The sequence below is a fragment of the Hippocampus bargibanti genome, linkage group LG22 (assembly GCF_051943395.1).
Source record: "Hippocampus bargibanti isolate YZ-2025 linkage group LG22, ASM5194339v1, whole genome shotgun sequence".
Classification (NCBI taxonomy): Eukaryota; Metazoa; Chordata; class Actinopteri; order Syngnathiformes; family Syngnathidae; genus Hippocampus; species Hippocampus bargibanti.
Window position 1 is genome coordinate 405,699 of NC_142755.1, and position 21,675 is coordinate 427,373.

At 47.5% G+C, this 21,675-nt stretch overlaps 5 protein-coding genes and 1 long non-coding RNA gene across 13 annotated transcripts; 4 read left to right on the forward strand and 2 right to left on the reverse strand.

Moving 5' to 3' along the window:
* The first annotated feature begins 136 nt into the window (after positions 1-136).
* hcfc2 (host cell factor C2) lies at positions 137-4,705 on the forward strand. 2 transcript variants are annotated; one of them, XM_088989066.1, is made up of 16 exons: positions 137-904; positions 1,333-1,481; positions 1,557-1,717; positions 1,827-2,032; positions 2,096-2,180; positions 2,246-2,349; positions 2,454-2,669; positions 2,747-2,923; positions 3,153-3,217; positions 3,293-3,383; positions 3,452-3,471; positions 3,557-3,688; positions 3,770-3,949; positions 4,014-4,311; positions 4,388-4,457; positions 4,524-4,705. In XM_088989066.1, the coding sequence occupies exons 1-16, from the start codon at positions 745-747 to the stop codon at positions 4,531-4,533; spliced, it is 2,124 nt and encodes a 707-aa protein (XP_088845192.1). In that variant the 5' UTR covers positions 137-744; the 3' UTR covers positions 4,534-4,705. The 2 variants fall into 2 exon arrangements, with proteins under 2 accessions (XP_088845192.1, XP_088845193.1); XM_088989067.1 differs by lacking the exon at positions 4,524-4,705 and having other exon boundaries at positions 4,388-4,461.
* Positions 2,020-15,843, reverse strand: LOC148881453 (uncharacterized). Of its 6 annotated transcripts, none has more exons than XR_016113729.1 (13): positions 15,719-15,843; positions 14,671-14,821; positions 14,479-14,576; positions 14,076-14,133; positions 11,740-11,872; positions 10,682-10,822; positions 5,666-5,740; positions 3,833-4,070; positions 3,529-3,708; positions 3,330-3,404; positions 2,731-2,917; positions 2,474-2,659; positions 2,020-2,158 (listed from the first exon to the last, which is right to left on the reverse strand). It is a non-coding gene; the product is annotated as an uncharacterized LOC148881453 (long non-coding RNA). The 6 variants fall into 6 exon arrangements; XR_016113730.1 differs by having other exon boundaries at positions 3,529-3,674; positions 10,669-10,822; XR_016113732.1 differs by having other exon boundaries at positions 3,330-3,401; positions 3,533-3,708; positions 10,669-10,822.
* LOC148881454 (centrosomal protein of 83 kDa-like) lies at positions 5,054-9,663 on the forward strand. The gene is made up of 15 exons (XM_088989068.1): positions 5,054-5,802; positions 5,957-6,095; positions 6,280-6,372; positions 6,468-6,599; positions 6,680-6,931; positions 7,000-7,131; positions 7,214-7,328; positions 7,400-7,544; positions 7,625-7,774; positions 7,853-7,928; positions 8,523-8,653; positions 8,742-8,841; positions 8,946-9,049; positions 9,181-9,331; positions 9,412-9,663. Exons 1-15 carry the CDS (start codon positions 5,651-5,653, stop codon positions 9,661-9,663), a joined length of 2,124 nt encoding a protein of 707 aa, XP_088845194.1. The 5' UTR covers positions 5,054-5,650.
* On the forward strand, positions 10,727-15,440 carry LOC148881455 (centrosomal protein of 83 kDa-like). The gene is made up of 15 exons (XM_088989069.1): positions 10,727-10,893; positions 10,965-11,103; positions 11,199-11,291; positions 11,400-11,531; positions 11,627-11,878; positions 11,944-12,075; positions 12,161-12,275; positions 12,375-12,519; positions 12,586-12,735; positions 13,495-13,570; positions 13,769-13,926; positions 14,088-14,217; positions 14,317-14,420; positions 14,492-14,672; positions 14,738-15,440. Exons 1-15 carry the CDS (start codon positions 10,727-10,729, stop codon positions 14,831-14,833), a joined length of 2,070 nt encoding a protein of 689 aa, XP_088845195.1. The 3' UTR covers positions 14,834-15,440.
* On the forward strand, positions 15,820-18,506 carry LOC148881456 (uncharacterized). The gene is made up of 4 exons (XM_088989129.1): positions 15,820-15,958; positions 16,605-17,327; positions 17,418-17,450; positions 17,738-18,506. The coding sequence occupies exons 1-4, from the start codon at positions 15,943-15,945 to the stop codon at positions 17,785-17,787; spliced, it is 822 nt and encodes a 273-aa protein (XP_088845255.1). The 5' UTR covers positions 15,820-15,942; the 3' UTR covers positions 17,788-18,506.
* Positions 18,503-21,537, reverse strand: osgep (O-sialoglycoprotein endopeptidase). 2 transcript variants are annotated; one of them, XM_088989120.1, is made up of 11 exons: positions 21,097-21,530; positions 20,893-21,012; positions 20,654-20,829; positions 20,476-20,571; positions 20,350-20,399; positions 19,861-19,939; positions 19,729-19,794; positions 19,568-19,658; positions 19,414-19,489; positions 19,017-19,115; positions 18,503-18,924 (listed from the first exon to the last, which is right to left on the reverse strand). In XM_088989120.1, exons 1-11 carry the CDS (start codon positions 21,209-21,211, stop codon positions 18,885-18,887), a joined length of 1,008 nt encoding a protein of 335 aa, XP_088845246.1. In that variant the 5' UTR covers positions 21,212-21,530; the 3' UTR covers positions 18,503-18,884. The 2 variants fall into 2 exon arrangements, with proteins under 2 accessions (XP_088845246.1, XP_088845248.1); XM_088989122.1 differs by lacking the exons at positions 18,503-18,924; positions 19,017-19,115 and adding an exon at positions 19,123-19,326 and having other exon boundaries at positions 21,097-21,537.
* Positions 21,538-21,675: the final 138 nt, after the last annotated feature.

Here is a 21,675-nt window from a genome sequence, read left to right on the forward strand (position 1 = left end):
CTGCTTCTGATGGAGGCGCTTGGGCGGGGGGAGGGGAGCGTTTCGTCACGGTGACGGTAAGGATGTGGTGGTGGGTGGGGGGATTGGAGCTGATTCTCTAGGGGGCCAGCTGGTGTGCCGGTCAGAGACGTGGCTTCAAGGGGCTGTTGAGGAAAATCAACAAGACAGCCAAATACAATTGGAGGAGAGACGTTGTCATAAAGGGGAGCCGATCGATGAAGATGAAGGCTTTGGATAAGGAGGAACATCTAAAGAGGGACCTTCTGGACTCTCAAGTTGACTTTGAGGTTGACGTCCAATCTGAAGTTGGGTGTTTTGCTCATCAACTCACGCTTAAGGAAACAAGGACAGGTATTTCACCTTTGTTACGAAAATAAAGGTGACAAACATGTCAAAGCGAAATAGCCTGCTTGCTTGTCCACGTCATATATTCCCAAAACGTCATTTGTTGTCATGGCTCCATATTATTTTTTTAACTTATTAAAAACAAGAATAAATCCCGAGAAGGGAGAACTGTTTTTTTTTTTTCATTTGCCATAATCCATCCACCATTCCAACTCACGGAAACGTGAAAATCACTTCCGAACAAAGTAATGCTCATCAAATCTAAAATCAAAGTGTTCGAAAATTAAAATGTTTTGATGTACAGAATTTAGACGGTTTTAATTTGAAGCTTCCCCGATCCGATACACTTCCGGTCAGCCCCTTTGCTTTGAAACAACAACAGCCTCCCCAAAGAAGAAAATGACAAGCGAAGAACCACAATGGCGAAAAGTCCATTCGTTCACAGGTGTAATTCCTCGCTCTCGACACGGACACCGGGCGGTAGCCATTCGGGAGCTGATTGTGGTGTTTGGAGGTGGAAACGAAGGGATAGCAGACGACCTCCACGTTTACAACACTGGTATGCTAACATTGGCGTAGCGGGCAATTTAGCTTTCGCCTTTGCGACAAACAAACAAAAAGTCTCAAACTCCAAATTATTACCTTCCGATGTATTCATTTATGGGCTGCCCACCAGCTTTGTTTGTTTGTTTAAAACTGAATCCAAGAATCGTCATTCATGTTAAATCTATAAACGGAAGTGGTAAGTTAGCTGCATTATTACGTTCACATCCGGATGGTGGTCGGAAGTAGAGTAGAAGGGTTTTTTTTACTCTCCGTATTTCTAAGTGAATGTTTCAGTAATCGATGCTTGTTGGAAGTACGTATTTTTCCCTTTTCCTTTTACAGAGTTAACATATGACTCGCATAATTTAGCAAATCTAACGTCATTCATGAGAGTAAAATGTTATTTAAAGGTGTCATTCAACATTGGTCATTTTTTTTTAGTCTCCAAGCAGTGGTTTCTGCCCGCCGTGCGTGGAGACATCCCCCCAGGGTGCGCCGCTCACGGCTTGGTCTGTGATGACACCCGCATCCTCGTCTTTGGCGGCATGCTGGAGTACGGCAAATACTCCAATAGTCTATATGAACTTCAGGTAACGCTTTCCTCTTGACCAGAAGTCCAGGTAATATTTCATCATACCTTTGCAAATGTGTATTTGATGGTCCAGGCGAGTCGTTGGCTTTGGAAGAAGCTGAAGCCCAGAGCGCCCAGGAACGGCCCGCCTCCGTGCCCTCGTATCGGGCACACTTTCACCCTCGTGGGCGGCAAGTGTTACGTGTTTGGGGGGCTGGCCAACGTCTGCGAGGACCCCAACGGCAACATCCCACGGTACGTTGAAGGTTACCTTGTTGAAACAGAAAAAGGCCTCATCCAAAACATGTTTGAATATCAATGAGATTGAACGGCCAAAGTGAGCCCTCGTTGTCCGGGGCGACAGGTACTTGGACGACCTCTACGAACTGGAGCTGCAGGCCGTATCGGGGGCAAGAGGTTGGAGCATCCCGGAGACAAAAGGCGGCGGCGGGCCTTCAGCACGGGAGTCCCACACGGCGGTCGCTTACACCGGGCTGGCGTCTCCAAAGCTCTTCGTCTTCGGGGGGATGCGAGGCAGCCGATTAAACGATCTGTGGCAGCTGGACCTAAGTAGGACGTCGGATCAATAAATGTGCGATTTACGGTCCGTCCAAAGCGTCTTCTCTCGGTCAGGCCCGATGGTGTGGTCGAGGATTGAAAGCAGGGGCTCGGCGCCGCTCCCCAGGAGCCTTCATTCTGCCAATGTGATTGGAAACAAGTAAGAGCGTCAGCGTCGCCTGGTGATGTCACCTGATTGATGCATCGCCCCGCCCCCCCTTGCAGGATGTTCGTTTTTGGCGGCTGGATTCCTGTTCCCGAATCAGAAAAGTGCAATTACGTGGGGGTTAAATGGATTTGCAGCAACTCCTTAAGCGTGCTGAACTTTGGTCAGTACTTCAGAGGAATTTTTTCCCCCCAAAAATGTCTTGCCGCAGATCGTGACCGACGGAAAAAAAAACAAACAAAACAAACAAACAAAGCTCTTTGGCAGACACCATGAGCTGGCAAAACCTGAGCTCGGAGTACGACGACATGGGCTCCCAGACGCAAAGTCACACGACGCAGAGCGACCGTCACAAGCCCAAAGCCAGAGCGGGTCACTGCGCCGCCGCCGTGGGTTCCAGGCTCTACGTTTGGAGCGGTCGAGATGGTTACCGCAAGAACTTCTATCAAGTGTGCTGCAAGGACCTTTGGTACCTGGAGACGGGTAAGAGACACACGCTAGCAAATTGGATAGCATTTCATTTCTGAGCACATTTTTTTCCTACCCGGTTTTGATTTCAGAGCGACCGTCTCCGGCAGATGCGGTGATGCTCATCAAATCCACCGTCGGCATGCTTCACGTGGCGTGGCGCCCGCTGTCAGGAGCGGATTGCTACGTCCTTCAGATTCAGCCCGTGCGCAGTCCTCAAACCAAAGACGTTGACTCCACTTCACCCGAGGCGGACGCCAAAGCTAAAGGTGCACAAAATAGGTTGACTTGACACTTTTAACTCATTCACTGCCATTTTTGAATTTATTTGGGAATTGAAAATATGACAATGACAAAAACTCTGGCACAGGAGTGGACACATCGTTTGCCAGTCAATGAGTTAAGTCGGCCAACAAAAATTTGAATTGCATTTTGGGTTCATGCTGAAATGTCCTATTTGTGCGCGACAATATTTTTCCCACGGGGAATGTACCCCAGATTTCCAATCCTTGAACGACGCAAGTGAATGCAAGAGCGAAGAGCAAGCGATCACATCAGCCCAGGTATGCCAAAGTCCCTTGGCAGCACAAAAAGGACATTTTCGCTTTCTTTTCACATTCCATTTTGTGTGTTTACAGGATGGCTCAAAGCAAGATGAAAATGCGACAAAGTCACCTGGCCACTCCCAAGAAGGACGCGATTCGTCGGGATCCGCTCACCACCAGCAGGGTAAATTTCGTGCTGAAGCTTCTAAAAAAAGAAGAAGAGTCAATGAAAATGTCTTGTTTCAAATCTAGCTGAGAAGACCGAAGATCAGGTAAGCTCGATTTTGTCGCTTTTATTTTGCGTGTGAGTCGTCGAAACGACAACTCACCCACCGTCCGTCCGTCCGTCCGTTGCAGGATGCCGAGGGCCGAGGCGCGTGGTTTGACGTCGGCGTGTTCAAAACACTCTTTTCCGAGGTGCAGCACTACTACCCGCCGGCAGACGAGGCGACGGCAACCCTCAACAACCGGCCTTCTATGGCCAGACAGGTCGATAGAAGCACAGCGGTCTTTTTTTAAAAAAAATAATAATAAAGACTAAATGTCAATCATCTTCTGGGTCCGAATAAGATGCCCGTTGCTCACAACGATGAGCAGAGAGAAAAAAAGGAGCTGGAAGCGGGTCGGAGTTACCGTTTCAGAGTGGCGGGCGTCAACTGCTTCGGCGAAGGGGACTTCAGTCCGCCGTGCGAGTTCAAGACGTGCCAACCGGGCTTCCCCGGAGCGCCGTCGGCGGTCAAGATCACCAAGGTCGTCCCTTCACCTTGACAAGTAGCAATTATTGGTGGCAACGTCTCGTCTCCTTTGAACGCAGGCTAACGATTTAGTCCACGTGACGTGGGAAGCTCCTCCGTCTCCATCGGGCCGGATTCTGGAATATTCCATGTACATGGCGGTGAAGAAAAGCCGCTCGTCCACTTGCGAGGGTCCGGGCCAACCGGCGTTCATCCGAATCTATCGAGGCGTCAAGATGTTCTGCACGGTCAACTCGGGCCACCTGGTCAACGCGCACCTGGACTGCTCCGTCTCCGACCGGCCGGCGCTCGTCTTCCGCATCGCGGCCAAGAACGAGCGAGGCTACGGCCCGGCCACGCAGATCCGATGGATTCAAGGTCGGGAGAAGGAAAACGGCGTATCTAAATCCGGCGTATCTATTTGAGGCCGACTTCTACGTGGGTTCTTTTTTAGACGCTTTCCGATTGCGAAGCGGATGCAAGGCCGACGGCGGCGCCGCCGCTGACCGTGACGCTGCCGACAGGTGAACAAATACAAGCGCGCAACTTGCTTTCTGCTGTTGGCGATGACATGTAGTATTCTTTTACAGCTCCGGCTGAAACCCAACTACATACTTTCAAGACGGCACTTTGGCGACAAGCGACGCATTTTGTGTGTATTTAACATTCTCCTTTTGATAAATTATGTATTTAAAAAGAAACCACTTTAATCCATAGCTTCCCTTGAATATTGTTTTGTACAATAACTAATAAAACTTGTTTTTACTCCTAATTATGAATTGTTTGTATGCTACTTTATTGTTTTGAATGAAACTGCAATTTTTTTGTATGTATATTAATGTATAAAATGTGAATGTGTTTACGTCTACTGTGATTCGCTGTGATGTTTGGAGACTGGAACTCGGAAGTTGATGTTCCGCACATGATGTTTCAGCACTCGTCTCTTCACTAAATCTATTTTTAGTGTTTGTTTCATTTTTAAATCATGAAAACGTTTTTTATGAGGGAAGTAATATACTGAATTGCCAGAAATAAGTGAAGCAATGGCACAAGTGGAGAATACATGTGTGTGTTGGGTGTGTCAGTTTATTTTTGGGGTATTCATTGAGATGACTGTAATATGATTATGAAAAGTATTCGGGGGATCAAATAGAATATGTAGAAGAAGCTTTCAGTCATTTTGCAATTAACAGATACACAATTACGGTACGGCTTGTGACAGAATTTCTCTGAACCGTTTGCTTCAATTGCTTTGCTAATTATTATTATCTATTTGAGACTTGCCAATGATTGATAGCTTTGACGCTAGCGGTGGACGTAAAATGAAAAGCTAGCTTAGCGACAGCAAGCGAGTGTTGCATTCAATGGCATTCTTCAGAATCCGTAAATTATTCCATTCCCATCGTAAGAAGCATCACTTAAAACAGAATCGTGGAATGTCAGACCTCACGCCAACAGTCAATGGCAATTTTGTGAATATCATCCCAATTATTTCAGTTTAATTTAACGTTCAGTAGTAGCGAATTGCAACATATTCAGAATACTTTTAAGACGTCCATTTGGCAGGAAGCCCGAAAATGCCACACCGTTTATGACGTCAGACCCAGAGCCTTTGTCACGTTAATAAACTGGGCTTTGATTATTATTTTTTAAACACAAGATATTCCGTGAGCTACCCTCACACATTACTTGATTATTATCTTTGAGATGTGACAAGATGGACCCCACTAACCTTCCAATGGTACCGGGGACAGGGAGACCCGGGCTGGATGGTGCCAGGATGGAGTTTCAGCACATGCTTGCGGATCTGCAAAGGAAATGTGAAACCTATAAATCAAATTACAATGTTCTCAAGATCGAACATTCCAGGTACTACTATCTAATATCATATTCAATATGCGTGTTTATTAACAACGTATTCAAATTTCAAAAACACTCGTTTTACATTACTACTGTTCTATGACGTGATTTATTTCGTTGTTGTTGCTGTGTTATTTTTCTATTCATTTCTTTTTTTTTTTAGTTTGCAGGATGAGCTATTGCATGTACAGGGTGAAGTAAAGCGTCTCCGCAGCCAGCAGGATAAACTTCAGTTACAGTTGGCCGAGCGGTCAAGAGAAATGCTGGACAAAAAAAAGGACATGGAGGAACTTCGGCTGCAGGTCAATAAAACTTCAAAGAATTGACATTGAGATTTTCCTCAAAGGCACCTCATAGATAGAGGAATAGCAATATCATGTCTCAATTGGATTTTGTTTGTCCATCTATGATGGGTTGGGTGTAAAAAGATGAGATTGTGTCTAAAATGAAATTGTGAACGGCATCCGAATGTGTCCCAAATTGCAGGTGATGACTCCAAAGCGACTGGATTTGCTCAGGACTCAAGTGCAGCAAGAATTGGAGGCTCCGGTCCGAGAGCGCTTCAACAAACTTGAGGAGGTCACTGCTCGCAACCTGGACATCCATATTCATTTTCGGATAGTCCTACTGGTGATCAGTTCAGAGTTACATTTTGACCTGCTTGCGGCGCGCAGGAGGCAGAAAAGTACCGGTCCGAGTTCAACAAGCTGCGCTACGCCATCACTGTGCTCAATTCCCAATTTGAACAACAGAAGGAAGAACATGTCGGCGCGCTGGAAGGGCAGAAGATGCGCTATGAGGTGGAGGTGAGATGACAGGATCGTCTTATTTTGAAAGGGTCGGAAACCACGTCCAAAAAAAAGGACTTTGTCACCTGGTTTGTTAGATTGCTCATCTGAAGAAAGACAAGGAAAATCTGACGGCCCACTACGAGAAAGCGGATCCGCTATTCGAAAGGAAGCAAGTGGAGATACTGCTCAAGGAGAAAACGCAGCTCACCGTGTTGCTGAAAAGTCTGCAGGCGGAGGTGGACGAGCTGCTGGCAAAGAAGGACAACTCGGACCAGCGGGAGGAGAACCTTCAGCTCTCGCACAACAGACATCTGACGGAATCCCAGGCCGCGGTCACGGCGCTGGAGGTGAGAACCGCCGCCCCGGCGTCCCGCCGCTTGGAGGGAGATGACTCGGACGGAACGTGCTTGCATAGTCAGAGCGCCGGTCCATGTCGCTGCGACTGGAGCGCATGGAGGGCGAGCTTCATCTCAGCCGGGAGCGGAACAGTCAGCTCAGCGGACTGCTGAGCAAAAGCAAAAGAGAAACAAACTCGCTCAGCTGCCAGGTAAGATGGAGTCTCTCCAAACAAAACGGCTCGACTTTCCCGTTCCCTTTCCCTGTGCCCGTCCGCCCGTCGCACTTGTCAGATTGAAAGCCTGAAACTGGCGCACAAGACCGAGGTGGACAATGTCAAACTGGAATTGACCCGCGCCAAAGGCGAAGTGGAAAGGGACTGCGAGTCCATCAGGGGGCAGAAGGAAAGTACGTTTTGCTTTTGACTTTGTCGTCGTTTGCTAGCGCGCTCGCTACGGCGATCGATTGCGTCTCATCAGGTCTCCAATCGGAGGTGACGGTACTCAACGAGATGCTGGAGAAGCAGAAGAAGGTCCTCGCCGACAAAGAGGTGGAGATGATGCGGAAGGTCAAGTCTGTCTGCGACGAGGAAATGTACAAGACGACGGCGTTGCTCGAGGAAAAGTCAGAAAGCGCCAGATGGTTTGCATGCAACCACGTCTCACGTCTCAAAAACGGTTTTGTTGTTTTGACAAAAAAACAAGGCTGGAATTGGAACAACGTCTGATGGACTTTGAACAACAGAAGGCGATGCAGGAGATGAACCTGCAAGCCCAGAAAGACCACTTGAAGGACCAGCTTGGGATGGCCCAAACTAGAGAAGAATCTGTCCGAAAAGAGCTTCAAGGCCTCAAGTTGGTTTCGTTCCTCTTCATCCCTCAAATCGTTTTGGGAAACGCCACTTGACTCGTGTCAAACTTTCGACCTGCCAGGAGCAAATTAAGGCAGCAAAGTGCTCAGCTCGGGGAGATGGAGAGACACAAACTGGAGGTGATCGACATCAAGGAGGTGAGGGAGGGAGTTGGGGAACACACCTTTGCTTTTTGTGCCTTTCAAAAGGGGAAGTCAGTAAATACATCAATACATGGATAGATAGCGAGCTAGCGAGCTCGATACGGTACATAATGTGTTCTAAACACTTCCGTTAGTCTTAACGGACAATTGTGATTAACCCTTTTCACGGCGGCCATTTTGTATTGTACAAAAATGGCGGTGACTGAAAATGAACTCTTCAAATTCACCAAATTCCCCATCAGGCTAATGTTGCCAAAAGCTTGTGGCTTTTCTGGCCCTACAAAGTCATCCTAAATGTGTTTTACAAGGTCACGGGGGTTGGATGCTAATGCTCTTTCGCTAGCAGTAATGTCGCTAGCTGGCTTTTACTGCTGTGTTATCTTCTTCTCCAATCAAAACAAGGTTGTCTTCTACTTTGATCAAAACAGTTTTCCCCCTAGTGGACACTCACTGAATTGCAGTGTATTAAAACTCAGAATAAGTCCATCCCTCCTGTAATATTCATGTTGCGCAGAAATAATATTAATCAGAGCAGCACTTTTGGAGGCGCGTAGAACATATGATGGGGTTGATTTTCCTTTTTAAAAGAAAAATCAAGAACTCTGCAACCACCTGGCGACACTGTCACGGTCTGAAGCCGAGCTGATGGAGGCAAACGACCGTCTGAGGGAACGACTGGACAACTTGAAGGAGGAGAACGTTCGGCGCGGGGCAGAGAAGTGCACGCTATTTTATTCTAATTAAAAATATATATATATACAATAAATCACACTTGGCTCCAGTTTACTCCTCTTGTTTCGCCTTCAGGATAGTCGAGGACAGCAAAGAGCGAGAGGCCAAACTGGAAGATAAATGCTCGCAGCTCAAAAACAAATTGCGGAAGACAGCGTTGGCGGAGAAGAAAAAGGTGCTCTTCTTCTGCTCGTTGGAAACCAATGTCACCGTTGAGCACCCGGCATCGAGCCAAATGGATCGCTTTTGTTTTTTGTGTTGTCGCGTCGCGTCGCGTAGCGGAGAAACGTGGAGGAGGAAAAAGAGCAAAGTTTGCAGAGTACAATCCAGCAGCTCAGGGAGCAAATTGATGAACTCAAACAGGACGGCGCCACCGCCAACAAGTGAGTATGCTTCTTTTTTTAAGGCTTTTTCTTATTTCATGGGACCAAAGGTTACTTTTCTCACGCGTACACGTTGCGTCCACTCTGTATCAATCTAATGTGATGTGACAATTGTGATTGCGCCTCCGCAGGCGGTTGACGGACTATCAGCAGCGGCACAACGAATTCCGCCGCCTCCTCATGTGCCAAAACGGGATTTTGCGCTTCAAGAGCGCCCAACTCACGTCGGCCTGCTGCCCCTCCCGCTGCGTCGGCTCGGAAATGATGCTTTCCAACGTGCAAGTACGTCCGTCGACAACGTGCGCGCTCGCTCGCTCGCTTTGGCGATATTTCTTTGACGCCCGCATCCCAAATGTGTTCAGGAAGAAGAGCGGGAGCAGAAAGAAATAGCCCGACTGCGTCAGAGGGTCGATGACCTGGAAAAAGTCCAGCAGCGACAAATGGAAGAGCTGGGATGGATGGAACAAGAGAAGGGGGAGGAGAGCGAGCCCAGAGAACAGCAAGAAATCGTCCAACTGAGTCGGAGGCTCGTTGACCTGGAAAAGGTCGAGCGGCGGCAAATGGAAGACGTGGGACGGATCGAGCGAAAGGGCCGCGACGACGGCCCGCTATGACGATGAGCAACCTTTCCATTCGGCCAAGTTAGTACATCATGTTTGGGAAGCAAAGATGTTTTGGAATGCGACCAAAATTGAAAACTTTGAAGCAAAACAATATCTATAATCTCCACCAGAGGGCGCAATTGTACTTGGTTTCGCCGTCTAGACGTTGACTACATTTCCCGTGAGCCTCTAGTATGTAGTTTTCAAACGTGCTAGTTAGCTAAAAAGCTAGCGAGCAGACTCATCGGAAAAGAAAAGAAAAAGAATGATAAGCGTTCGCGTGGTCCTTTCAACACACAATAATAAGTGTAAGTCATGGTTTAGTTTTGCTTGGACGCTAAAACGATCGCCTTATCGATACGTGCGAGTTATCGATTTTCTTAAGCTTATACGCCTTCGCTCGGATGCCGCTCTTTTGCGAGTAACCCGCCTCATTTGTTTTGGATTTTTGAGAGGGTGGTTTCGGATATAACATGCAAATGAAGTGGCGCCGATCCTCGTAACTATATGGAAGGGCTCTGCTGGGATGTCGTCCCTGAGCGACCGGCAGACAACGCGCGACATTTGAATACGAGACGGATGATTTTTTTTTTTTTTTTTAACACCCCCCTTTCTACTTCCTAGTGTAACAATCACAACAATGTGTCACTGCGGCAACACTATTTGCACACTCTGGATTTTTCCTGTGCCTATCCACTTATTTTTCCTCTAAATCCACCATAGCATAATACATCTGGCCGATGTTAATTTGCGCGCCATTACAAAGCAACGAACGCAGACTAACAATCGTTTGAATGGCTGTTGCCGCTGTAATCAGAAGCCCCAGACCCGCCTGGTCTCGACAAGCGTTGCTGCGGCCAAGCAAGGGAGCTAACAAATCACTTGAGGGCGATTAAGAGGCTGTGATTGTATCAAAAATAGCCCGACTCTTGGCAGAGCTGCCATGGAGACCGACAACAAAGACGGATGCTCTTCACCAACTTGACTCGGGGATCTATCTCATTCGGCATTACTCACGTGGCGCTCTGACCTGAAGGCTCCTTTGTCCTCTCTTGACTTGGATTTCAGCGGTGACATGACCTCCTCGGCCTTCCGGCAGCCTGTTCCGCTCGGGGTGTCTCCGTCCGTGCCCGGTTTGCCCGCCGGGACGCAGATGGAGCTTCAGAAGATGCTGGTCGACGAGAGGACCAAGAGTGAACGTCATCGAAGCAACTATGAGACGCTTAAGGCCGAACACAACAAGTACACGTTCATTTAAGGTCAGAACGCATCTCTTAAATCACTATCTGACACGTCAGATGTTTTCCCCTCAGCTTGCGGGATGAATTCATCCAGGCGCAAGAGGAAGTGAGGCATCTGCAGGCTCAACTGGACAGGCTCCAGCTGCAGTTAGCTGAGCGCACCAGAGAAATTCTGGAAAAAAACAGGGAAGTGGATGGACTCAGGCTGCAGGTCAACTTCAAAGAAAGGAAGAGCGCCTTGCTTGTTTAGTTTTTTTTTTTTTCTTCTCCTGAGTGCTTTTTGTTTGCTTGTTTGTTTCAAATCAGGTGATGACTCCACAGCGTCTGGAGTTGCTCAGGGCTCAGGTGCAACGGGAGATGGAGGGTCCGGTTCGAGAGCGCTTTGCCAGACTAGAAGAGGTCGCTTCAATCTCAAGAATAAACTCAAAAAACGGTTTCTTTGATCTTCTGACGAAAACAAACATCCCATTCAAAGTGAGCAGAACGTCATCAAATGTTTGTGTGTAGGAGGCAGAGAAGTACAGGTCAGAGTTCAACGAGCTGCGCTACGCCCACACCGTCCTCAATGCCCAGTTTGACCACCAAAAGGAGGAACACGCACGCGCGGTGGAGGACCAGAGGCTACGCTACGAGGCCGAAGTGAGTGAGTGCGTGCGTGCGTGCGTGCGTGCGTGCGTGGGTCGAAATCCAGGCTTCAGACCAGTGCGCTAACACGCTCAAATCTCCGCGGCTAGATCGCTCATCTGGACAAAGACAAGGAGAACCTGCTGGCCCAGTTCCACAACGCAGATTCCCGGCACGACAAGAAACAAGTGGAAGTTCTGCTGAGGGAGAAAACACATCTTACCTTGCGCTTGAAGGCTCTCCAGGCAGAGGCGGCCGAGTTGCAGGCCCAGAAGGACCGTTCGGAACAGCAGGCGGAGAACGTTGAGCGGGTTCAGAAGCGACAGCTGGCGGAATCCCGGGCCGCTCTCAAATCCCTGGAGGTCAGACATCGCAGGTCACACGCACGGATCGGCGTATTTGGACACCTGACGCTTTTTTGTTCCAGGCGGAGCGGCAGTCCGCGCGCTTGCGTCTGGAGAGGACGGAGAGCGAACTTGGGCTGAGCCGCGAGCAGAACGGGCAGCTCGCCGGGCAATTGCACAAAGCCGACAAGCGAATCGACTCGCTGAGCGGGCAGGTAGAAAGAAGACCGCCGGAGCGCTGCATTAGTAGGAGTATTATTACCATCGATTTTTGAATGGCGCTTGTGTGTCCGTTGATAGATTGAAAGCCTGACGCATTCGCACAAAATGGAGGTGGCCAGAGTCAAACTAGAGTCTACTCGCTCCAGAGGCGAGCTGGAGAGGGAGAGAGACAGTCTGAGAGGGCAACTCGAGGGTAGGTAACATTTGTTGTGTTTTGCTTTTCAATCAGAAAGCAAAAAATAAAATAGCGGCTATTGAAAGGTCTTCCTTCCAAGACGTGTTGTTTTTGTAGGCCTCCAGATGGACATGGAGGTGCTGAAGGAGGCCACGGAGAGACACAAAGAAGCTGTGGTGGAAAAAGAAAGGGAGGTGGCCAGGAAGGTGCAATCAGCCCGCGATGAGGAAATCTACAAGTCGGCCCTTTTACACCAGGAAAAGTAAGAGCAGATCATCACCAAAGCAAAGCAAAGACGCTGGAATTGAGGATCTTTGGTGGCCTTTAGGGAGGAGCTGGAGCACCGCCTGGCTGAGTTGGAACAGCAGATCGCGCTGCACGACACCAAAGAGCAAGCCGGCAAAGAAGAATGCCAAGAGCAACTGCGCCTGGCCCAAAGAGGAGAAGAGTCGGCGCGCAAACAACTGCACGGCCTGCGGTCAGTCTTGCCTCATTCCAAACTAGGACGTGACACACCACTGGGGTGATCGAGAAGACACAAATTAGCCCTTCATTTAGCAATTTTTTTAATCTATTTTTGTATTTCGTTGTTTTTTTATTGATTGATTGATGTATTTACTTATATCTTTGTTAATTTATTTTGTATTTATCTTAATGTATTTATGGAAGCATGCATTTATTTTTGTATTGTTGGTATTCATTTTTGTATTCATTTATATTTGTATTTATTTATACATTTATTGTATTGTATGTATTTAGTTTTAATTTCTCTATTTAATTTTGTATTTATTTCTTTTTTATCAACTTATTTTCATATTCATTAATTTTTTGATATATATTTTTTTAGTTGTATTAAGTTCATCCTGTCTACTTGATATGAAATTTAAAACAGATTCTTATCTTCGAGACAGTGTACTGTCGGTGTCCAAATACCTACCCGACATGTTTCGGCGTCGACTTCCGCCTCCGTCAGAGTGGTGACACTGGTGACACACATACACTTCGTCAGAGTGGATCACACTCTGACGAAGGCGGAAGTCGACGCCCAAACATGTCGGGTAGGTATTTGGACACCGACAGTACGCTGTCTCGAAGATAAGAATCTGTTTTAAATATTTTTTTGTGATTTAAACATTCATGTATGTACTTATATTTTGTATGTATTTATCTTACTTTATGCATTGATGTCTTTATTTACCTCTCAATGTATTTGTTTGTATGTTGTGTTGTCTTTCAGAACTCAATTAAAGCAGCAAAGCGTCCAGCTCGACGAGCTGGAGAGGCTAACAGAAGCAGTTTCAATTTTGAAGCAGGTCAGGAAAACCTTTTGCCACATCATTGGAGCAAAAAAATGGCTGCAAACTAGGGCGCAACCATTTCTTCTATTCAAATTAACATCGAGATACAATTTCCATTATGGAAAAAAATGTTACGATTAATTTCATATCACCGCGCTGTTGTTTCAATTGTAAGATTGGTCCAGCCCAACGTCATTGTCTCTATTTGAATAGAAAAATGAGGAGTTGTCCGCAGAGCTGGGAACGTTATCGCGGTCAGAGGCTGAGCTGACGGATGCAAATTTGCATCTCAAAGCCAACGTGGACGCATTGAGGGAAGAGCTGAGGGGAGCCCGAGCCCAAGCCCAGAGGAGCCAACATGAGGCAGAGCGGTACGCACATCACAAACAAATCCAATAAAAAGGCATCATTGAAATGCTACCCAATGCCTTGTGGCCCCTCGTTGACCAAGATTAAACACCAATGTGACAAAGGTTCATTGATCATGTTTGTGATAAAAGACGCTGTGTCTTCTTCCTACCTCTTCTGGCAGGCGGGTGGAGGAGAGTCAAATCGAGTGGTTGGAGGAGAAACACAAGCTGCAAGAGAGAGAAGCCAAGCTGGATGAGAAATACTCCCAGATCAAGGAGAAAATGAAGAGGGCCGCGCTTGCCCAAAAGAAGGTCGGTCCTCTTCAATTGTAGTCAAATGAGCATTGGTGTGTACACTTACTCTGTTGTCTGTGTGTTTTTTTTTTTTTTTGGGGGGGGGGGGGTTCGTAGAGAAGAACCCAAACGGAGAATAAGGAGAAGAGCCTGCAGAATAAAATCCAACTGTTGAAGGCTCAAATGGAGGAACTGAAACTGGAAGCCGCAGCAGCCAACGAGTCAGCCTCACAATTGACACGCAACAAAATCACTGCAAGAGAAAACAACATTAAGCACCTTCCATTTGCAGGCGCCCACTTCACTCCGAGGAACACGCTCAGCTGCGCAGAAGGATGCGGGAGCTCCAGCGACGACACGACCAATTCCGCCGTCTCCTGTTGGGCGACCAGAGCGCCTTTAGTCTGGGCCCCGCCGTCCTCACCTCCACGCAAAACCCGTTGGTCATCGCGGACGCGTCGGCTAACGTACCCGTAAGGAGACGCCTTGACACGCTTGCGTGATGCGATGCGCTTAAGAGGTCCGCGCGTGTTTTCAGGAAGAGGACGAGCGCAGGGAGATGGTCCTGCTGCACGAGAGGCTGGATGAGCTGGAAAGAGCGCAGCAGCAGCAACTCCAACAACTGGACGGATGAACGCACACGCAACTATTGGAGATTCAGTGTGTTTTCAATCTAATTCAAGTCACTCAGGTCCTTTTTTTTTTTTTTTTTGGTTACGTTTACACTTGACTCCCCTTGATAGACTTTGAATTTAGAAGCGCTGTCCAATGATGTGTACATATTTTATCAATTGATTATTTTTGCCCACATTTGACAATACATGTGAGTCATTGGTTAGCAATAATCACGGACAGAAAAATGGGCCAATTTTTGACAGCACTTCTTTGTATTTTTCTCAGGTCTCAGATGTTCAAAGTATTATGTAAACCTCACGGTCACAATGGTCTGTACTCATGGGCAGTTGTTTACACACACACACACACACACACACACACACAAAAGTCACCGAACAAACAAAACTCGCCACTTGTCACGGGTTTTGTCACAAAGTGCGAATGGGATGTGAGACTGATGCCCCCCCCCCCCCCCGATGAATGCCGCCCCCGCTTCTTCGGGTGTGTCCTGCTCAATCATCGGGCGTTGTCGCCCTCTCCTGGTCATCATGAGAAATGCCATCAATCGCAGGTGCCGGGAATCAACACAAAAATACAATACCGTGGACGAGCCACCTTTCAATGTGTACCGTGTGGTGTCTTATTTTGGATTTATATTCATATAAATGCACATTGAATTCCAATGTCTGGCGAGGTGTATGTTTAAAATGTAGTGCGGTCTTTTCGCGAGACGGCACCACGAAGAAGCTCTAGTCAAAGACAATACGTCAAAGCGTCCCAGTTTTTACAGCCCCCAAAAATCCTTTTCAGTCATTTACGACATGGTCGCTTCAGGTATTTGAAGACTGGAGTGTTTTTTAAGATGGCGTCATATCAGGAATTGGACGGCATCGTCATTACTCACTTGTCTGGCTTGTCAGTGCGCTCCCGGAATGTCGTCCACCTCTGGTTCCGAGTCGGAGCGTTTATCCGGGGGCTCACTTCCCGTCCCACCCACTTTGTGGCGTCGTTTCCTGGTGGTGGAAGTCAGCGGGCGAATCTCAGCCGAGTGAGCAGACGTTAGCCCGACGCTAATCGACAAAAGTTAACACAACGGTCCAAGCTCAACGACACTTTCGGCGAAAAGACATGCATATCAAGACAGGTTTGCCTCGGACTATTTTGTTTGTTTTTGCACTCGCCGACGTTGCTAGCCCCGCTAACTCAACTAGCCCGACCGGCTACTCCCCGCTTTGCATTGAACGGCTTACGAAACTTTGACGAGCGAGCGGGGGCTAGCTTAGCGCACGTTTCAACTTCCCCGAAGGACACATTTTGGCCGATCGCAAGTCGAGCTCGGACGTTGTTTGGGGTTTCGAACGTCGCGTTTCTTTGGGATCGCGACTCTGCTAGTAAAGATCCGCCAAATGGGTCTGTTTTAGGGATTAGCAAGGTTGGCGCGGTCTAATACCGCTACTTTTTTTTCACGTGGTGATCTCGAATGTTCGGTTCGGATATACGAGAATCCATTTCGTAAGATCTTTTTTTTTTTTTTTTCTAAGTGGGGCTAGTGTTGTGACCGGGCTAGTGTTTACCGTTAAATCGCTTATGACCTCACTCGGCTCCCGAAATGACATCACCCGTTTTCCCTCAACGGGAGCTTTCTATGAACGTGGCGTTTATTTTCATCGCGCGGTGGCCCAACTACCATGGCCAATCTGCTCTCTCAAGCATCTGTACGCTTAATCCGATCCATTTTTGGGCGGTCGACAAGTTTCATTTCAACACGTAACGCGGGTGTGTTGTTCCAGGTACATGGGAAGCCAGTAACACTGTGTGCGAGTCCGATACCTTGTGCGACCCGGCGGTCCTCGTCGCAACCACCAACCCAGAGCCACACATCCGAAACCGCCGCCTGTCACCCGCTTCCGGCAACTGCGGAGGAGGCGGCGGCGGCTGCATCTCCGGAGGAGAGTCTCGGCATCCCTCCCCCACCGGCGACCCGAACGGGCCGAGCCACGCGCCCGCGTTGGGCTTCCGCCGGGAAAAGCAGCGCAAGGGCCGCGCCCTTCGCCGCGATCTCAGCCGGAAGGGCCTGAACCGCTCGCTAAAGGCCAACCCGAAGGAGCGGTGGGCGGAGGACAGTCTGTCGCTGCTCAGGCCCCCGCCCGCCTTCCCGGTGCAGGACAGCCCCGCCAAGCTGCAGCCGGCCGTCAGCTACGCCTCCAAGGTGAAGGCAAAAACGCCAAGCGGCATTCTGGAGGACGAGCGCCCCGCCATCGGCGTTCTGCTCCAGAACCAATGGGGGCTGAGTTTCATCAGCGAGTCCGGGCCCGCCCCCGCCGGCTCCCCCGCGCCTCAAGTCGCAGACGCGCCGGCGGAACCGCCGCTGGCCGTGCGGGTCCCCCGAGAAAACAACGGACCCTTCGCTACCTGCGCCGTCCCGCCGACGCGCTCGGATCCGGACGAGCGCAACGGGGAGCTTCTGCTCGGTTGTCGCCATCTTATGGAGGCTCTCAACTTCCACAATCGCGGTAATGCGGCTGCTCTTTCTACCCCCCAAAAAAAGAACAATCACCATGAGGTGCGAGATTTTTGTTGTCTAACTTTGTCTCTGTCTGCAGAATGGAACGCAACCTGTAACCAACAGAAAAAAGGTACGTTTGGCCTGTTCACAACACTACAAAATAGGCATTAAACGTTAAGAATGGCTGACAAATGATTTCAATACCAGATTTGCGCACCTAAAAGAACATTTTTTTTCAAATGGGATGGCGGCGTAAACTATCATTAATAAACCAAGTTTAGTTGTTTTAAATTCACAATGAAATCCTTTTACAGGGCGTCATAAACACACGTAGGGGGTGTTGAAATGCTAACATATTCTGGATTGTAAACATCGGCTGGCTAGTCCAAACATTTTTTTCCCCCGCTGTGTTTTCAGATCCCAAAAGAGTGGTGTGGTACAAGGACTTCCGAGAGCGCCCGGCCTAGCAGCGCACACGAGCAGCCCAAAGCATCTTCAGACCCCCCAAACGCATTGAACATGCGCACGAAGACCCCCAAACGACGACGGACGATTTTTGGAGCCCCCCCGCCGCCTCCTTCACCCGCTGCACTCAGGACGATGTCTTCATGCAAAGCCACACTGAGACACTTTGGACTAACTCCTTTTTGAGATCTTACAGCAATGATTTCTTTTGTTTTTTTTAATCGCCTTATTATAAAAAAAAGTCTGCCTTAAATAATCAGACCGCTGTCCCCCGATTTTTTGCAGTTTTAATAAACGGTGTCCCGTGTAAAGCGTGTGGTCAATCAAGCACTTTGTTAAAGATGAATTTGTTATTAGCGATGGCCGCGCGAGTAACTTTTTTTTTCCTCTCCCCCCTTACCCACTCCTCATTTGCGTGTGAGGTGTGGAGGCGTCTTATACCTGCTCGAATTTTACTGTTGTTGTCTTTTTGGTTTACAGAGGGGTCGATTCAAAGGCACAGTAGAATTTCCCCCTTTAGATCTTAATGCTGTCCACGTTTGTTTGTTTTGTTCTATTGTTCGCTTTCGAATGAGGTGAATGTTCATGAATTCATAAGGGAGCTAAGTGTTCAATATGTCAATTTTGTTTGTTTGTTTTTTTGAAAAAAATACAAAAATAAGATTACACTGGAGGAGGAATGTACGTGAACAGTATTGCATAATAAAAGTCAATAAACTTGCCTCGCAGCCATTTATTGGAAATGAGTGAGTCGGGATTATATTTGATGTCTTTTTTTCTATTTTAGCTCTTATTGTGAAAGGGAAACATTAAATGAAGTGGATTATAAAATCTTTGAAGTATAATTGCCTTCCATTTGGTTGATCCGACACATTTTCGTGACAGGAGGCCTCAAGTGCGCAGAAGGTAGAGTGAGTGTCAGCTGTTCCAAGAAAAGCCGTCCACTTCCTCCCAAACGCTTGAGGACTCTCCACGCTTCGCTTAATCCAACTCGTCACATGTATAATAGATGAAAAACTACCTGAGAAAAAAGATGGCGGGCGGGGGGAGTCCATTTTGTGCTTAAGTCAAATTTTCTCTTGGCGTATCAGCCGTGACATCAGTCTCTCCATGTGACTTCCACTTCATCCGTTCTGTACCTGCAACGCAAACAATGTTGACAAATCCGGAAAATGAAGCAAGCAGCCTTAAAAAAAGAAAGAAAGACAGATAGATAGAAAATGTTTGCTACCTTTGCGTGATCCAGGAGTCCTCCAATTTGGTCACTTGACCGGATCGAAACATTTCCCAGCCGGCTTGTGCGATCATGGCGCCGTTGTCGATACAGAATCTATAGAGGTGGTAGCATTTAAGTCGATGGATGTGATGGATCCATGGCTCGAGGAAAACGGAGCGTCAGCAGAGCGCACCGATGTCTGTGTGGAACCGTGGCGGCTTGGATTTGATGCGCGACAATCTTTTTGTCAACGGATGCTAATGGCTTGCTTTTTGCTTTCAACATTTAGCTTGTGGCAGATGTGCACATTTCACCACGACTCTGCCTGAACATCATACAGCAAAAATAATGATATTTTCAAGGCTGAGTAGTAAATGCGGGTTAAATGTATATTTTGAGTTTGTTTTTGTACCTTTCATCTGTGGCGAAAAGTTTAGCTCTTCTTTCCTGGCACATGACCCCCATCATCTCCTGTAGACGCAGGTTACCTGCAAATTCAATGTTTTTTTTTTTTTTTTTTTTTTTCCCCCCATTTACGGGTTCATCTCAATTCCTGACAGACTTACAGCCGACGCCACCGACAATGAGAACCTCTTGGGAGCCGCAGTGAGCCATGGCCCGCTCTGTGATTTCCACCAGCATGGCAAACACAGTCTCCTGAAGAAGCAAACACATCAATACATACCCGATACAGGATGACGTCGCTTACGTGTCAATGGTTTGAAACCTGCAGGGAGAAGCACAAGTCCTCGGCTGTACACTGACCGGATCCGAGCATTTTATTGGCAGCTTCCTAGGATGAGATCAAAATTGACTTTGCCGTCCGTCTTTGAAAAAGCACGAGCTGGAAAACGCTCACCTCAATGTAGGACAGTATGCCAGAAAATGACAGGTCCATTCCTTTGACAGTATATGGCAGTTCCACATACTGAGAACCTCTGAATAATACAATGGAAAAAAAGGGAAGTGTGAAAAACAATAGTAGTGGGCCAAGTTCAAGTTTTCAAAATGGCTTTTTCCGATCATAAATTCTTTTGGGGAGCCACCACAAGCTAAAAGTGACAAGAAAAAATGGTATTTGAGTTTTTCCTGATTTTGTGTGTGAAAGTAAAACTGAGAGGATGTTGGGTGAAGTGTAAAATAACACAAAAATATCATTTCAAATGAACCCCGCCAACCCCACCCCCCAGAAAAACATGTGTATATCGATTGACAAATAAAAAAACAAAGAATCTTTTATCAATAATTATCATCACTCTTCCAAATGGAAGATGCCGTTATAGTTGTGTTTTTCATTCATGTTACTTTTAGTTCACGAAAGTGACCTTTGCCTTATGCGGTTACTTACTTCTTAGCCATCTGTTCAATGTTGTAGCCTGGGCTCGGATCATTAGATATCTGTCACAAAACAAATGATGGACTGTACGTGTGTATATATATGACACCTTCAACATGAAATCAACACGATACACACCTTGATGACACGGGCAAATCTGTCCAAACAGTTCCCAACGGCGATATCGATGGTCTCTCCAAATATTCTGTACCGCCGCTCAGAGTACGCAATGACCTGGAAAAAGAAGGCGCCATTGGATTCGGCGGATTTGTTGAAAACATCTGACGATGCTGCGAGACGAAAGCGTGGCGGAAACCTGCGTGTTCCCCCCGCTGACGTAAAGCACAGTGGGATTGTTGGCTTTGGTGATGAGTCGGCCCATCTCAATATGGCCAACGCAATGGTTGACGGCGACAAGGGGCTTGCCCCACAATTGGGCCACCGTGCGAGCCACCAGAGCCACGGTGACCAAAGGGGCGCCCATGCCGGGACCTGGTGAAATGAAAAACCCACATGAATAGAAAACCACTCGCAATGGTGACGAGCTCAACCGACCTTTAGTGTACGCGACGCAGTCGATTTCACAAGGTTTCAACCCCGCTTGCTCCAAAGCCTCCTTTAAGACACTCAGTATCACCGAGCGATGATGTTTGGCTGTGTCACTGGGCTGGAATCCTGTTTAGGGGGGAAACATAAAAACATGAATACGTTTCACAGGTGCTATTGTGCTGTCATATTCGGAAAAGAAAACCCTCTTACCTTGTCCTGGTGGTGTAATGTAGGTCCGTCTGGGATTGGAAAGTACTTCTCCATCCCTTATGATGCCAATGCCAATTTTATTGGCACTGCCCTCAAATCCAATTACTACCGTCATTGTAGCTTCATATACATTTAAAGGAAACTAAATGAATGGTGTGTGTTGATAATAAGAGGTAACAAACTAGCTTTGCACTTTGATCAACAGTAGTTTGATTCACACACCCGATTGAGTCAAAACATTAGCATCTTGACAGCTAACCACGTGGATAAAAACGCAAAAGAGCTTGTTTTGCCCCTAGAGGAAATTAGTATGAATACACAACCACCAACGTGCTTACAGTAGGTCCTTATTTAAAGGCTCACGAGTCCAACTTGTGTGCTTTTGTTGCAAAAAAATTTATATTTCACTTCACCGACTCGTCCATGTTAAGGCCAGAGGACCCAACGGAGTGTCCCATTCGCCTGACTGTTAAGTTTTAACATACGGGTTTTTATATCTTAAATATTTCCCCTCGCCTTTATAACAATTTATTGTGAATGGAAACATTTTGTAATACTTATATTTTTGTTTTAAAAGTT

Coding starts and splice junctions, on each gene's coding strand:
- hcfc2 (XM_088989066.1), top strand. CDS start 745: ATGACAAGCGAAGAACCACAATGGCGAAAAGTCCATTCGTTCACAGGT. Junction 3,950..4,013: donor CGGCGGTCAAGATCACCAAG/GTCGTCCCTTCA, acceptor CTTTGAACGCAG/GCTAACGATTTAGTCCACGT. Junction 4,312..4,387: donor GCAGATCCGATGGATTCAAG/GTCGGGAGAAGG, acceptor GTTCTTTTTTAG/ACGCTTTCCGATTGCGAAGC.
- LOC148881454 (XM_088989068.1), top strand. CDS start 5,651: ATGGACCCCACTAACCTTCCAATGGTACCGGGGACAGGGAGACCCGGG. Junction 7,545..7,624: donor ACGGCGTTGCTCGAGGAAAA/GTCAGAAAGCGC, acceptor CAAAAAAACAAG/GCTGGAATTGGAACAACGTC. Junction 8,842..8,945: donor CGTTGGCGGAGAAGAAAAAG/GTGCTCTTCTTC, acceptor CGCGTCGCGTAG/CGGAGAAACGTGGAGGAGGA.
- LOC148881455 (XM_088989069.1), top strand. CDS start 10,727: ATGACCTCCTCGGCCTTCCGGCAGCCTGTTCCGCTCGGGGTGTCTCCG. Junction 11,879..11,943: donor CCGCTCTCAAATCCCTGGAG/GTCAGACATCGC, acceptor TTTTTGTTCCAG/GCGGAGCGGCAGTCCGCGCG. Junction 12,076..12,160: donor TCGACTCGCTGAGCGGGCAG/GTAGAAAGAAGA, acceptor GTCCGTTGATAG/ATTGAAAGCCTGACGCATTC.
- LOC148881456 (XM_088989129.1), top strand. Junction 17,328..17,417: donor TCTCAACTTCCACAATCGCG/GTAATGCGGCTG, acceptor CTCTGTCTGCAG/AATGGAACGCAACCTGTAAC. Junction 17,451..17,737: donor CTGTAACCAACAGAAAAAAG/GTACGTTTGGCC, acceptor CTGTGTTTTCAG/ATCCCAAAAGAGTGGTGTGG.
- osgep (XM_088989120.1), bottom strand. CDS start 21,211: ATGACGGTAGTAATTGGATTTGAGGGCAGTGCCAATAAAATTGGCATT. Junction 20,830..20,892: donor CTGCGTCGCGTACACTAAAG/GTCGGTTGAGCT, acceptor TCATTTCACCAG/GTCCCGGCATGGGCGCCCCT. Junction 19,795..19,860: donor GCATACTGTCCTACATTGAG/GTGAGCGTTTTC, acceptor ATCTCATCCTAG/GAAGCTGCCAATAAAATGCT.